Source organism: Brugia malayi (genome assembly GCF_000002995.4).
Source record: "Brugia malayi strain FR3 genome assembly, contig: Bm_v4_Chr3_scaffold_001, whole genome shotgun sequence".
Classification (NCBI taxonomy): domain Eukaryota; kingdom Metazoa; phylum Nematoda; class Chromadorea; order Rhabditida; family Onchocercidae; genus Brugia; species Brugia malayi.
In genome coordinates this window covers 3793347-3808583 of record NW_025062477.1, presented here as the reverse complement: position 1 = coordinate 3808583, position 15237 = coordinate 3793347, and the positions used below count along the sequence as shown (strand labels likewise).

At 31.8% G+C, this 15237-nt stretch overlaps 5 protein-coding genes across 8 annotated transcripts; all 5 read left to right on the top strand.

Moving 5' to 3' along the window:
* Positions 1-147: 147 nt before the first annotated feature.
* Bm8021 (Uncharacterized protein) lies at positions 148-900 on the top strand (the record flags this gene model as incomplete). Its single annotated transcript, XM_001896920.2, has 3 exons — positions 148-295; positions 416-634; positions 884-900. 3 exons carry the CDS (start codon positions 148-150, stop codon positions 898-900), a joined length of 384 nt encoding a protein of 127 aa, XP_001896955.2.
* A 1094-nt stretch (positions 901-1994) lies between these two features.
* On the top strand, positions 1995-2977 carry Bma-psf-3 (Uncharacterized protein; the record flags this gene model as incomplete). 2 transcript variants are annotated; one of them, XM_043079895.1, is made up of 4 exons in its annotated part: positions 1995-2109; positions 2216-2316; positions 2398-2527; positions 2754-2977. In XM_043079895.1, the coding sequence occupies 4 exons, from the start codon at positions 1995-1997 to the stop codon at positions 2975-2977; spliced, it is 570 nt and encodes a 189-aa protein (XP_042935829.1). The 2 variants fall into 2 exon arrangements, with proteins under 2 accessions (XP_042935829.1, XP_042935830.1); XM_043079896.1 differs by lacking the exon at positions 2216-2316 and having other exon boundaries at positions 2754-2757.
* A 1721-nt stretch (positions 2978-4698) lies between these two features.
* Positions 4699-8838, top strand: Bm8019 (TPR Domain containing protein; the record flags this gene model as incomplete). Its single annotated transcript, XM_043079894.1, has 12 exons — positions 4699-4878; positions 4948-5007; positions 5113-5229; positions 5560-5657; positions 5781-5975; positions 6226-6361; positions 6641-6778; positions 6863-7051; positions 7353-7481; positions 7851-7961; positions 8147-8232; positions 8664-8838. The coding sequence occupies 12 exons, from the start codon at positions 4699-4701 to the stop codon at positions 8836-8838; spliced, it is 1614 nt and encodes a 537-aa protein (XP_042935828.1).
* A 1649-nt stretch (positions 8839-10487) lies between these two features.
* On the top strand, positions 10488-12396 carry Bma-rpia-1 (ribose 5-phosphate isomerase, putative; the record flags this gene model as incomplete). 3 transcript variants are annotated; one of them, XM_043079892.1, is made up of 4 exons in its annotated part: positions 10488-10508; positions 11155-11470; positions 11609-11747; positions 12066-12396. In XM_043079892.1, the coding sequence occupies 4 exons, from the start codon at positions 10488-10490 to the stop codon at positions 12394-12396; spliced, it is 807 nt and encodes a 268-aa protein (XP_042935826.1). The 3 variants fall into 3 exon arrangements, with proteins under 3 accessions (XP_042935826.1, XP_042935827.1, XP_001902978.1); XM_043079893.1 differs by lacking the exon at positions 10488-10508 and having other exon boundaries at positions 11161-11470; XM_001902943.1 differs by lacking the exon at positions 10488-10508 and having other exon boundaries at positions 11161-11473.
* A 1425-nt stretch (positions 12397-13821) lies between these two features.
* Positions 13822-14692, top strand: Bm8018 (MGC80783 protein, putative; the record flags this gene model as incomplete). Its single annotated transcript, XM_001902944.2, has 4 exons — positions 13822-13902; positions 14057-14156; positions 14231-14344; positions 14526-14692. 4 exons carry the CDS (start codon positions 13822-13824, stop codon positions 14690-14692), a joined length of 462 nt encoding a protein of 153 aa, XP_001902979.1.
* Between the last annotated feature and the right edge of the window lie 545 nt (positions 14693-15237).

The window sequence follows — 15237 nt, the reverse complement described above, 5'->3', positions numbered from 1 at the left end:
GTCTGGATCTGAATTCGGAACGATTTTCCTCTGTATTCCACTTATTTCTTCCCAATGCTTTTTCAACATCTATTTCTCCTCTTCATGCTTTGCATATTTTGTTTTGTTTCCGTCATCTCTCTCAACTGTTGGTACTGTCACGGCAAAATGGTGGCAGAGGAGAGTTGGATGACACCAGCTGGTAGCTGTTGTGACTTAGATGTTACCGAATGCAATCGTAGCTACTGCTTCTTTGCAGAAGTGCGAGGTTCATCTCCTTTCTGGATTTCTGGATGCACCGACGATGAATTCAATGGTAATCAAATTAAATAACACTCGTAACATTTACTGTCAATGTTCACTGGGAATTTTTTATCAAATTAGTAGAAATCCACAACAAACTAGTCTCCTAACAGATAACTGTAGTTTTTTATAGGTTGTGATCAACATGATATACCATATAACTCGAATCTCTTACGTTGCCAATGTCAAACTGACTTTTGCAATCCAATCGACAGGATACCGCGTTGTTTTAAAGAATTATCCAATAATACTGCAACAAAACCTCCTGCAAGAGTATATGACATAAACAGTGTTTCGGAGAGTAATCAAATTAAATCATTCAGTTCAATAATACTTCTCATACTAGTCTCAGGTTAGTAATATTTGCAATAGCTGTTATAATAATTAATCTGTTACCTATTAAAATTTAAATTAAAATATTGAATTATATACAGCATAATGCATTTCTAGCATCCATATATATGTCCACTGTTAATCATCTCATAAAATTTATTATATTTAGCAAATAAAACGAACTTATCATATAAAGTAATCATATTTAATGCAATAATTTCAGCTAAATTTAATGAGAAGCAATAAGGAGTAATTATTTTACTTTTAGGCACATTAATGTATTAGTGGCAATGAAGTAATCAACGATCGCAGTGATAAATTCAAATTTCTCTTTCTCTTCATATGAAAGTATTCTTATCAAATTGAATTGCATAGGAACATTCCTTACGAATTTATTAAGTAAACAAAACCGATAGATACAATTACCTACCTCCGTGATCAAATGAACCAGTAAAACACCCCTTCAGAGCTACCAACCTATCAACTAATCAGGGGAGAGGATTCAACTCTCTTCTTTTGCGCCCCTTCTCGGCCGGGTGGGTATTTTATGGGCTGATGGACATGAACGTTCAGTGGTGGTACTAGGTTAGCTTCTCAGTATTGGTACGTAGTGACGTAGATTTTTAAGCTACGTCAGTATGTCACACGTACTTTCGTTACACTAACTCTATTTTGTCAACACCTTAACGTGTCACCATCTTAACGAATTGTCTACTTATTTCTTCCTTCCTTTAATATCATTAATTATATATTATTATCTGTTATTATTTATAAAATATCATGTTTGCTGTTATTGTTGTCGTTTTGGTATGCTTTATTATGCGTATATTCATTGAGCATTGAATAAACTTTGTGAAATTCTTCATATACATACCACAGAAGGATGGTTGAATGTTGATTGATATATGTTATAACAATTGTTGACATAAAGGAATACTAGAAAATCAGGAGCAACAATGAAAAAGTATAGGAAACGTTCAACGTTAACGAATTCTATCCTAATTGATGACTAATTCATGATCATGATACTTTATCTCTTTTATGATACTCTCTTACCGCGTTGTATCTTAGCTTCTATCTTCAGCAGTGACTTTTATCACCTTTCATTTTAAATGTTTTTACCCTTCATTATTTTTTAACTGATTTTTGTAGTCTTTTCTATCTGCTAATTTCTAAATAAGGAGGATTACTACGAAATTCATAAGAGAAAGAAATAATTGTGGATGTTTTGATGATAAGTAATCAATGGCATTTACTATTATTGTAGACTTTATTCAAAATGAGACAGTGGTATAGTAACGTGAGTAATGAAGTAACGAACTAACTACTATGATTCATTAGTTCGTAAAGTGGTATGATGCTTTTATTTATAGGAAACAATGGAAAGAACGCAATCAGCACTTATGGATGTTGATAAAAACTACTACGATATAAGAGATATATTGGCGTGCAAACAAAGTCTTAAATGTTTATTCTCCAGTCCTCTTCCTCGAGGTGAATTGTTTTTAAAAGTTCTTGATGGGAATGCCACTGGTTTGCAGAACTAGACCCTCCAATACACAATCACTTTTTTTTTTTTTTTTGTAATTCACAGTTTTAGAGATCTTCCACTTAATTGGTCAAAGAGCCCCAGATATGGAAGGAGGTTTCTTTCGAGCAGATTTGCCACTTTTCATGATCAGGACTTTGCCGAATTGTAGGGTATGTTTGCTGTTTAACGGTGGTATCTGTGAGAACATAAAGAGAAAACATTCAGCATACAATGATAATGAATATATACAGGTTGTACCTCCAACCGAATTCAGTCCAGTACAAATGCAAGTTTTGCGTGCAGCACCAGAGCATGTCGATGTGATGCATTTGAATCAGTTCTACTTCATCCTTTCGAAACATATTGTCAGATTAATTCCAGGTTACTTTTCCTGTTTGATATTGACAGGTGTTTTCTCGTGCATGACTCAAGCCTTCTATGCAAGCGTTGGATTTCATTAATGCAGAACTATTTGTATATTCATAATTCCTGCAAATGTTGCAAAATTCCTCCATCTTTTGTTTCTGCCTTCTGTAGTAAGAAATTAAGATGCCGATTTAAGAGGAAAAGTTGGGTATCTGGGGCTACTTAATCAGTTTGTTTTCAGATGAAGATGGACGCTTTCTGGCAGAAACAGCACTGTTTTCATTTCTTCAGCGTAGTGGTTGGATCTTAAACTGTGCGTTGCATCAAGGCGCAAAGCCAAAGAAAATTGACTCAACTGAAGTGCAACTTTATCGAGAAGCACTCAGGTGTGCTATGCAGTTCAGTCGCTGGTTCAATTCGAGGCAAGCCATTTGTCGTAAAAGAGACGGTAGTCATTTAGATTGATGTCGTTTCTTTTATCAAGGACTTTCTCTTTCTTGTCATATGTCGTTTCTTTTACCTAAAAGTGTTGCTGGTGATTTAGAGGATCTGATGTAATTTTCACCACTCTTGTAATTTAAAGTTTAATATTATTCTTCATTAATGTTCTGTGCATTAAATGAGTTAATAGAATATGTATTACAACTATGGGTTTATATTTTGTTGACCGAACTACTTTGTTGATCTCAGTCTTTTAAGTTTCATTTTTTTTTTTTTTTTTTTTTTTGTTTCAAAATCCAAATTTATTCGTATATATTATCCGTCAGGAGCGCACAACAGCGTTTTTTTAATTATTCTTTTTCTAAATTAAGCATTATCTATATCTAGTATTTCCACTACGTTTCTTATACTGTTTATTCCTCATCGATTAATTCCAATCTCAACACAAATGTGTAGCTTATTTTCCAGCTTGAATTCATCATGTTTTCTGGGTTAGTTCATATGCATTTGTACCTTTCTCTGCAGTTCCTTACGTTACTTACACTGTTTCCTGATTGTATGTTAACTGTATTATGTGTCTGTGTGCCTATGTATCGTTACCATTAAGTACCTTCAAATTCCATGGCCTGAAAACTGTTAGGTCGTTTGTCTTCCTAGGTTAATTGACTTTTCTTGTGCGTATTTTTTTCAAAAAACTGTAAGTTTAGGTTTATAATATCTTCTGTGTATTTAGTCTGTTTTATGCTTTTTTTTTTTTGTGATTTAGTCTGTTTTATACTCAAAATTGTTTTACTGCACCATCTACTGTTTAGATCAGTTATATACTTTGCTACTAATGTAGCATGCAGCTATGACTACGCTCTGCCTGTATGCATAAACAATCCAGTACAAAATACTTAACGTAAATGTTTTGTTCAGTTGATGGAATTTGCCAGTGTGAAAGCAAACATTCCAGAATTAACAATGGATGCACTAAGAATGAATATGACTTATGTGACTCTTCGCTTGTTCCTTTTTTGATATATTACTTTCTGATATATTACTAAATTAAAATCTTAATCGTACTTTTTCTCATATCTCACCGCTTGAAATTTCTAGATTTGCTAACTGAAATATGCATATCTGTTATTCCTGGATCTCTTGCTCACCATATTTTGTTGTAGATATTTTCATATTTATCAATTGATGGAATAAAAATTTGTTTGATTATCTATTCTGAGTAATTAGTACCTAATGGTTATGACCACTGCTTTTGCTAGAGTAGAATGAGTAGGTATGATTGCAAGAGATACCAATATTTTTCATTACTTTTCATAAATTACATTCAGGCTTAGTGAATCGTGAGCTGGGGTATTATTTGAACTAAAAGTTATCATATTTGAAATGTGAGGAGAGACTGAGGACAATACAACGACATAGGACGGATCCATCAATTTTGATAACTATAAGTGTGACATCGACGTTTGCATGTCCCTTCGTTTTAATACTCAGAAGGAACTGTTATTGCATATAATCATTACTCAGTTCCACATTTTGGAGTGATTATGCTTACGAGTTTGCTTATAAGCTAGCAAGTTTTGGCTTCGTATTATTTTTACCGTTGGTATATTACAATTTAATGTGTGTAGGTGGGAGTGCTTTCTTTGTTGGAAAGGTTAAAAAATGTTCGACGCTTTACATTTTTTTTGAATTCATATTTGATTGCAGATTGTGTGGGTGTTGGTCGTTTCAGCTAAGATTAAACAATGCATTCCTTCTATGAGGATATTAGTAAGCTATTTGGTCTCGAACTTTATGATGATGTCATCACGCTCTATGAACTATCATATGCTGAGCAAGCTTTAAGTAACATTCAAGCTGCAACTGTGGTCTCAATGGTAGCCGAATCCTATTATCAGCATGATAGTTTTATCAAAAGCCAAGAGGTATGTTCGCTTCATTTAATTCTATGATCTTCTAAAATAAAGAAGGATGATGAACAATTCTGATTTCAGACTTTTTACCGTGCAATTACGTTGACAAAGGCATTGTCAAAACCAGTGAACAAAGATTTGGTATGTTTAGTGACTTACTTGGAAAAGAATAAACTATTTTGAAATTATTGGGATAGATTTTGGAATCCAATTTGCAACATTTATCTGGATTGAACTGCTTTTCAGAAATTTTCTGAAGCTGAATTAAAGTACCGACTTCATCGCTGTTTGCTAAAACAGCGTAAAAGAGAGGAAGCAATGGGCGTCTTGGGTAGCATTGCCGAGGAGGAAATGACTCCAAAAGTTTGTTTTTCATCTTTTCCCAGAAAAATTTTCGAGTATTCAGTGATATGAGTATTTGTATTTGCGTTGCTGTTTATTTATTACTGAATGTTGAGAAATGAAATGTCATAAAAATATAAGAAGGAACCTTTCCAAAATATTCAAAAAAAAAAATTTTCCAAAAAAAATTTTTACGAAACTTTTTATTAGTTATTAGATGCGGAAAAAATGAGTTAACTGAAATGTAGTTATATTATTTAATAAAAAATGTGATTTCTGTTGTGTTAGGTTAATGGATGAGTTGTGAACAATAAAATGTGAAAGTACTATCTATATTCTGTCTGGTTTTAGGTTATATCAGCATTGGCCCGTCTACATCACGTACCTTCGAATGATTATACTAATCGTGATAAGGTCAAGACGGTGGGAAATGCAATGTTGTACCATAAGTGAGCATTTTCGATTTGTCGTTGCGCGAAGTGTCACAAAAAGAATGAAATCTCAATAAATTTCGAATTGTTTAGCAATTATTAGAAATGGAACAGCAAAAATATACTAAAATAAATTTGCAGAAAAGTAGTTGAATTATGTCCAGAAGCTATCGATTCCTTATCATGCATCGTACGATATGGACTGAAGGAAGGAGTTTGCACATCTCATCGTAACCGTACGGTTCAGGCTTGGCTTAAGGCACAAGAAGCTGTTGCTGAACAGAAGCATTATGATGCAATTTCTCATCTCTCTGCTGTACCTCCTGGAAATTTAAAGTGAATTTATTTCCTTCATTGATGCAAATCTTAATTCTTACGCAGTGTGATATAAGCACTCTCTATGAGTTTTTTCTTTTTATTTGTTGCTCGAAGGGCGGTGTGATAATATTTGATCCTTGTGACAATATTTGATCATTTCCAAATACGTGAAAATTCTTCATAAAAAGATTCTGTAATTGATCATTATTTTTTTCTTGAAATAAAGATTCAAAATATGGATTAGCAACAGTAAATTATTCAATTTCAGGATATTGATTGAATTAGGACGGTTACACTATACTGTGGGAGAAAATCAGAAGGCAGCTGTATATCTACGACGAGCACATCATTTAGATCCTAATACCTCTTACTCAATGGACATTTTGGCATTTATTTTGGCACAGGTTTGATTCTATCAAACGTCTCCTGATTCCATCTACAAAATCATATAATTTATATTCAAGCTCAAGTTAATGAATCCATTATCGTGCAGACAATGAGACAAACAAAGTAGTGTAATATCCATTACGTTTATTATCATATTAAATTTTTGCGTCAAACTTTCTTTTCTTAAAGTATTTTACATATATGAATTGAAAGCACAGCAGATGGAGTCAAATATATATATATATATATATATATTATCTAGGTAAAATGTCGTAGTAGACAAAAAAAAATTTCAGGAGCAAAACTATAAAGATTTGGAAAATCTTGCAGCTACTTTGATGGACGCACAAGAAACTCCTGAAGCTTGGGTGGCATATGCTTTTCTTGCTAAGTGCCAAAAAAGATACGACAAAGCACTGTATTTCACAGAGAAGGTACAGTTTTACTTTTGGATAGTAATATAAAAAGGTACTATCTCTGTTCTGTAGTGAACTTGATCTATATTTCAAACAATTCAGGCTTGTAAATTGGCGGATTGGCATGTACATCCAATGGCAATTTTATTGAAATCTCTTATTTTAATCGATAAGAAGAAATTCGACGAAGCTATAGCAGAATTGCGTGATGCTCTCGTTATCCATCCTGCTAACTATACTCTCTATGAAGCGCTCGTTCATGCATTTCTTCTTCAGGAAAAAACTCAAGAGGTTCTTATTTTGATTAATTATTTGTTTAATTCGAAATACCATTCATTTTCTTTGATTATATAGTTTTTCGAAGCATTTATTCTTGAATGAGCAATTTATTTAGAAGTATGGCGAGTCGAAACATTGGTTTGGTAGTTTGGACGTGAATCTTCTCTTTTTTTTTTTTTTATTTGCAGTTTTTAAATTTTAAGTTTTCTTTTTTTTTGAAAGAAACCATTATGCATAAACTTTTTGATCATTGGTCACTACGTCGTCATTCCCAAATTCAAAAGAGAAAATATGGCAATTTTGAATGATTTAGGCTCGAATTGTTGCTTGTACATGTCGACACATTCTTGGTCAAGATAATGCTCGGGCATTATATCTTTGTGCTACTTTAGCTGCTAAGGATGAATCCACAGTGAAGGATGCGCAGAAACTTCTGGAAAAGGTTGGGATTATTTGATTCAAATGCTATGGTTTTTTTAAAACTTTTTTTACAATCTTTACATTTACTCTAGTATGTATACAGGAACGTGCCTGAGTAATAAATTAGTAGCTGTCATTACGATATTGTATTTGTTACTCATTTTGAACCCAGAATTTATAAGTTCTACTATAGGAGTATAATACCTGAAGTCCTCATTTATTTCCATGAAATTGGAAAGATTATCGAAGATAAATAAGCTTTCGACCAAATGATAGAAAGGTTATGCAGGAATCTTCGCATATAAACTTTTTTTGTATCTTTACTAGTATCTTATAAAATTCTGCGTATAGCGTAATCGATCAGTATAACTATGAAAGATTCAATTTTTAGGCAATAGCGATATCTCCTCATTTATTAGATGCTGTATTTCTCCTTGTGGCCCTTTACGACAAAACACAAAGTTATGAGAAAGCAATTGCATTACTGAAGAAGCAAACTGAGGTAAAATGCTGTTATTAAATGTCTTTTTTTTTTCTGGTTGACTGTATCGTTAGGAGTGAAATATGCATACAACTACTTATTTACTCATTAATGAAGAGATTATTCTTTTGCTGTTCTGTTTATATTTGCTGAAATCTCGAAAAGATGTTCGTCATAATTCATTAAATTATTCATTCCGATTTCAGACGACAGTGAATAGCCGACTTCATCGTTTACTTGGTGATTTCCTGACCAAAACGAATCGTCCAGTTGATGCATGCCACCAATACAGGTTGGAAAGCTATGTTGTTACATGTTGTATAGTTTTTATAATTACATCTCGTCATTTTCATTCTTTCCTTTGTCATATTGAAGTATTTTTGTTTTTCTGTTAGATTATAATTTTATATATAAGACTTTGATAAATGGATTCCATTTTTCATTCTTTTCGTATGTACGTTTTTCCCAATGCATATGCAGATTTCTCTGCACAAAAAATTTTTTGTTTATATTACTTTCACGTATTGCTGTATATGATATACTTGTACGTGTATTTGATCATTTTGTATTTCATCAGAAACCATTATGGAATCATCTTGTATATTTTTTAGTATAGAAATAGTACTAAACTAAATAGATAAATGCTTGCATTTTATATGATGATGCGATATTTTAAAGCGTAGGTAATAGTTACTACTGTATTTTATTAACAATTCATTTCAGGTTAGCGGTTGATGGTGATGCAAGTGCAGCTCAAGCAATGGATGCATTAGAAGGAATGCCTGGAATAAACACTCCAGAATGTTTAACATCTGTATCTTGTCCTGGAGCACCACGACGTCGAACTGGTCAAGTATGTCACAGTGATCAGACACTAGTTACTGAACGAAACATTTAATAATCTATACGATTATTAGTAGTAGTATCATATTACAGAGAATTTGAAAAACTTATCATTTGTTCCTTTTGTAGATTATTGTACAATAATATGCTCTGCAACTGTATAGCTCATTTATTGCTTTGCATGATAATTGATGCTGATATATTTGAAGAAAAGGGTATTATAGGCATTCTGAAATCGTAAACTTGTATTAGGCTTTTATTTATTTATTTTTTTTACTAGGCTTTCATTTGTTTGTTTTTTTCTTCAATTAACTACATTAGGTTCATTATTCACTTCGACACTGCAAATGTTAGCAGTGCTGCATATGTTTTTAGCACATTTCTGTACTTTGTTTATGTACTGATATTTACAATAATTATAATCAATTGTGCAACAAGAATGTATATATAGAGAGAGGGAGAGAGAAAGGAAGAAAGAGAGAGAGGGTCAGAGACAGAAAGAGCTAAAGAGAAAATGTGCTTGACAGTAAACAAATTGCCAAACCAATGCTCATGCGATCTAATTTCGAGTTTGGAGGGGTTTTTTTTGGTCAATTCTCTGATTGTTAAATTTTATGATTTTTTACCGGAAACAAATGTTAGATAGAAGAGTAACATAGAATGTTCGTTCATTTGTATACATGCATTCTCAGTGCAGTTGGGAAACAATTTTTCTTACATTTGTTATTGGATGTTTCAGAATGCATCTAATGCAAAATAAACTGAAACAAGAATATTTTTTTCTTAAAAAAAACATCAGTTCACATCCTTTTTACAACCATCCATTGTGAAATGCTCATCTAATTAATAATTATAGTAACTTGAGAATGATGGTGAGACAGTCATTGCTTCTGGAAACTATTGTGAATGGTTCGAAATAGCTCAAAAGCATGCGATGGGTTGCTTGGTTGTCGTATTTCCCTAAGCAGGAAAACATATGCAATAAATTATCGGCAAGCGTTAGTAGGTTAGTAATATATATCTGTATTGATAACAATCTAATTATCTGTAAAATTGCACAACCTTCTGATAATATAACCACGGCTGTATTGCATTTTTGACATTATATTCCGGCAGCAGTTTGCTCTCTTTCTTATTTCTTTAACAGAAAATATCTGTATGCATTTATATAAACATATATCTTTCATCTCATTCTCTTTAGAGTTAGTGTAATTTATGTAAGTAATGACCAAATACAATTAAGTACAAAAATTAATTACTTATATTGGAATAGGAGTTAATCAGAGTGAGAAAATGGATAATCTTTAACATTAGATTGAAAGATTCGGGATGCTTTATTGAAGAAGCATTGAAATGACAATTTTTAAGGCACTATTCTCAAACTTTTAGGCATTACAATGTTAGATTCAATTAAAATGTAGTAGAAATTCGGTTTAATAATTATTGAAAGTAATGAATTAAAACTTTGACTAAATTTGTTAAGGAATGCCAAAGATAAGTATGAAAAATGTCATTTTTATACTCTTCACTGCGTGTGGGATCTTTGCTTGTCATCTATCACGTCTAATTGTCAACTGCTAGCAATGCTGGGTGCTGCAGCTCCTTTGCTTTTTGAACTATGTGCTGATGCTCGCAGCATTTGCGCTTCCCTCTCTACTCTAAATTATTTTCATTCATTACTACTTATTTTTCCACAAACCTGTGATGGCATCTTTTTCTAACACGGTTTGTTCTTTAATTTCATTTTTTGTTTGCTCCTCTTCAAGCAAATGCTTATAGGAATGTTTTGAAAACAAAAAAAAAAAAAAAAGAGAAAAAAAATATTGACATAAGAAATCGTCAAATATTTTTTGTTGAGTATTATTATGCATCCTTAGTTCGCTGTGCCGAATGATTGCAAAATTTCGATCATGATGGTGATGATATTTATCAAAAAATGAACAGGGAATCGAGTTTTCTTACTTTACAACTTAGAAGAATATTGTTCAATGATACATCAGTAATGGCCATCACTATGTTAAAATTGTCGTTCCATCCTTTAATGATATAACCGAAAATTTCGGTAGCTATAGACAATGCAAATCCGGTATTTTCAATTTGTTTGCTCCCAAAAATGAAAGTGGAACAGAATGAATTGCTCAAAAAAAGAGTTATTGTTAGATGAAATGGTGGTGTCTCTACGAGACAAAATTAAAATGAAAATTTTTAGTATATGCTTAGTATTGCAGAATTTTTCGTCCAATCCAAAATATGATATTCTTTTCCCTTTCGATAAATGGAATCTATTCAATGCAAAACTTTCTCTTCAATTTATTTCAATGATACTAATCAGAAAAGTTTGAGCATAATATTGAAATAATTGAAGTTACAGGATGCAATGAAAACGCATTCAACTCTGGATTTGGCCAAACGAGCAGCAGCGTTTGCAGCTGGTGAACAGCATGTAAAAAGTGGTTGTCGAATTGGTGTTGGCAGTGGTACCACGGCTAAATTTTTAGTTGAATTTTTGGCTGAAAAAGTTAATGATGGTACGGTGAAGGATATTATCTGCGTACCTTCTTCATTCTCAACTCGCCAGTGGTTAATCGATTATGGTTTACAAGTTATTGATTTGGAGAAGATTCTCGATTTAGATTTATGTATTGATGGAGCTGACGAAGTAGACATCAACCTGAATTGTATAAAAGGTAGTAAGTCATTTCGTTCTCTACACAATACTACGGCTGTTCTATTGCATGCTGTTTGCAATACTATTCTAACGTAAACTGCATTATATGTATAAATTTAGAAGAGTTATCATGCAGAAGTAATATACGAATGTTCAGGTGGTGGTGGTTGCTTAACTCAAGAAAAAATCGTGCAGACATGTGCCAAAAAGTTTTATATCATTGCTGATGCCAGTAAGCAATCAGAAAAACTGGGCGATAGGAATTTTCCCATTCCAATCGAAGTTGTTCCATTTGGGTAAGCTCTTCACTATTACAGTACATTTATCCACGTCTGTCCGTTTATTTTTCATCATTATTTCTTATGATTTAGTACAATTTGCCTGGATACATCATTTATGAAACTGGTGATAACAAGTTAGCATATTATTCCGTTTACTGATTCAACTGAAAATGGTTTAGACAAAGATGTGGTAGGCAAAAGATGTCTTTTTGGCTTGTTTGTTGTTTTTAGAAATATCTGTTACGCTACTAAGTCATCGTAATACATATTGTAATAGGTATTATTATATTTCACTGTGTCAGAAATCAGTAACATTGATGTTTCGTTTTACAGATATGCGCCAGTTTTAAATTGGATAAAACGTCAGGAAGGTGGTGAGGTTGAGTTGAGGACGAACAGTAAAGAAAAGTTGGATCCATTTATTACAGACAACAACAATTTTATTTTGGATTGGAATTTTCCGAAAAATAAATATGTGACAACGGAAGATTTATCAGCTTTGCATACACGTCTGAAATCATTACCGGGTGTTGTCGAAACGGGTCTTTTTATAGGTGTTGCTGAGAAGGCTTATTTTGCTACTGCAGATGGGAATGTTACGGAAAGGCTAAGACCAGATCCTTCTCTTCATTTCTCCCTAAATCAAAAATCTTCGCTTCATTAAATTAAAAAAAACTTAGTAGGGTTCAATTCGCAGCTTTGATTTTTGTAAAAGGAAACATGTTTAGTGTATCTGTGTTATCTTGCTTTTAATGTCTTTGTAGCTACCTCCGTATGTTTAATCTCAAAAATTCGTAAGTGAATTTTATTTACGTATCCATATACAACTTGGAAAGATAGTTGCTGCATTCTTGAAATATTTTTCTTCTGAGAATGAAAAAATGTCTTTATACTTTTAGCTATTAACTTAAACTGTAGATAATTTCATGACTTTGGAGAATTAACTTAGCATTAATTTCATAAAAAAAATATCATTTGAATCAATTAGGACAATTTTTTTCTTTTTGAATAAGAACTCATCATATAATGATTGCATTGATGGTTGTCTGTGAACAATTGATGATTAATGATACTTACTCCTAAATTGGATTGAATTCAATCATTAGTAATAATAGTTTAATGTTTTTTTATCATAATATCCTACTTTTTGTGCATAAATGAAACACAAATATGAACAATAATATGATATATTGTAGAGTAGTTATGTTGTTTTCTCTTGATATATGTTAAACTTTTGTATTAAAATGTATTTGCATGCTTCTTACAATTTCTTTCTTTGCTACATTTCTTACATTTGTGAATTTGTTTGTACCTTTGTTCAAGGAGATTCAAATAATATTCAGAAATTTGTAATTCCCTAGAAATTTTTTATATATTTTATCATTGCATGCTTAATTTGAAATATGCTATGAAATAAATTTGTTTTATTGAATAATATTTATAAACATTACATGTTTTTCTCGTAGTTTTGTAATTTTTAATGCTTTTCAGAAGCATATTTTATATGCATAAACAAAAATATGAAGATGTTTAGGAAAAAAAAAAGAAGTTTATTGCTAGTAAATGCTACTATCATATTCATCTTCATCTTAAATAATCATTCTTGTTATATAAATTATTAGTTACTTATTGGTTATGCATATTAGCAATTCTATTTTATATTTTCTTTTGTAATGATTAATAGACAAACATTTCTTCCGTTTGAATCAAATAGTAGTTACTGAAAAAAAGTAAGATTTTTTTTTTTTTTTTTGCTACAGATATGATTAAATGGTTTATTTAATTTCTTCGTCATTGGTATTTGTAAAAAGTGATGGAAAATTGCATTCGTAATAGTACTAACTTTACAATATAGACAATTGAAATAGGATGTTTTAGTAAATAACTAATTATGTGGTATACAGTTTCATTTATTTTCAAAAATATAAGCAAAAGTGAATAATAGTATGTATGTCCAAAGACATATGATATAACCATATGTATTTGTTGAATCGACGAAATATTTATAGTTGGAAAATTAAATTTACAATGATTAGGAAGCAGTGCGTGATTTGTGTATTCTAATGAATTATAGATTGTTCAGAGAGCTATGGAATCGGTTCTAGAGACTCTTCTCTTCACATTCATTGATCCTCCGAATGTTAAAATATCACCTCCACGATGGCTCAAGGTTTATTCTATACTTTTTTATTAGAATCTTTTCTGTTATGTTACTTTTGCTTTTGTCACCTCACAATAAATTGGTATAAGTTAGTCTTATGGCATTATAAGTCTATTCTCAAATGTTTTGAAATATTTCAGATACATCTGTTACATTTTTTTAGATGCCTTCACCGATGCAAGTGTTCGCATTAGTTATGATAACCTATTTCTTCGTCACTGGAGGTGTCATCTATGATATTATCAATGAACCTCCAAGCATCGGTAACTGTATAACTCTGTGATCACTTAATTTTATTCCTCTAGTAATCCTCCCTTCTTAATTATTATCACTGCAGGACAAACAACTGATGAGAGAGGTAATGCGAAACCAGTTGCTATAATGCAATATCGAGTTAATGGACAATATATTATGGAGGGTTTGGCCGCAAGCTTCATGTTTTCTTTAGGCGGTACTTTTTTTTTTTGTTTACTGAGTTTTGACACGATATGACCTTCGCCTATTTTAAGAATTTTTAAGAACTTGGAAACAAATTGTATTTTAGCATGTAAAAGTAGTGAAGGATTTTGTCAACTGTATTTCAAACATTTCAAAATATTCGTTTTCTCATCCGTTATCACTAGTTCTTTCAGGACTTGGTTTTATCATATTGGATAAATGCAATAATCCACTGACGCCAAAGTTAGATCGGATAATGATGTTGGGACTGGGTTTCGCTTGTGTTCTCATTGGTTTCTTAGCTACGCGGTTATTCATGAAAATTAAGATGCCATCGTATTTGCAAGGTATTACTGGCTAATGGACTCCTTTATATTCATTATTCGTGTCATGTATGCAATAGAAAGTAATATTTTTGAGTTTTTCTAAAAGCACTTTTGTTGGTAAGCATTTATCGCACTTTTGAAATTAAAGATAAATGTTTGTTAAATTTATATTGCTTTAGTGGTTGTTACCAATCACAGTTTTCCCTTAGGCAAAAAAGAAGAAAAAATAGTGCACTGTTGAATGTTTTTCGACATATGAACATCCAAAGAATACTGAGTTTGCTTTCTTTGTGACTGTAAATCGTATACTTCCGTTTATACACCATGACGGACTCTATCATCAATTAAAAAGTCATGGAATCCAGTTTTTGATTCAAATCACTAGTTAAACTGATCCGAAACAAATAAAATGTAATGCTGTAAAGTCGAAAAGATTTGCAGTAAGATGATGAAATGGATGATCTATTTTTCGTAAAATATCGTTTTATGACATGAACTATGATATTTCTTATAAATGTTTTATTTTTATTCTAAGTTAACTGTGATATTTCTTATAAATGTTTTATTTTTATTCTAAGTT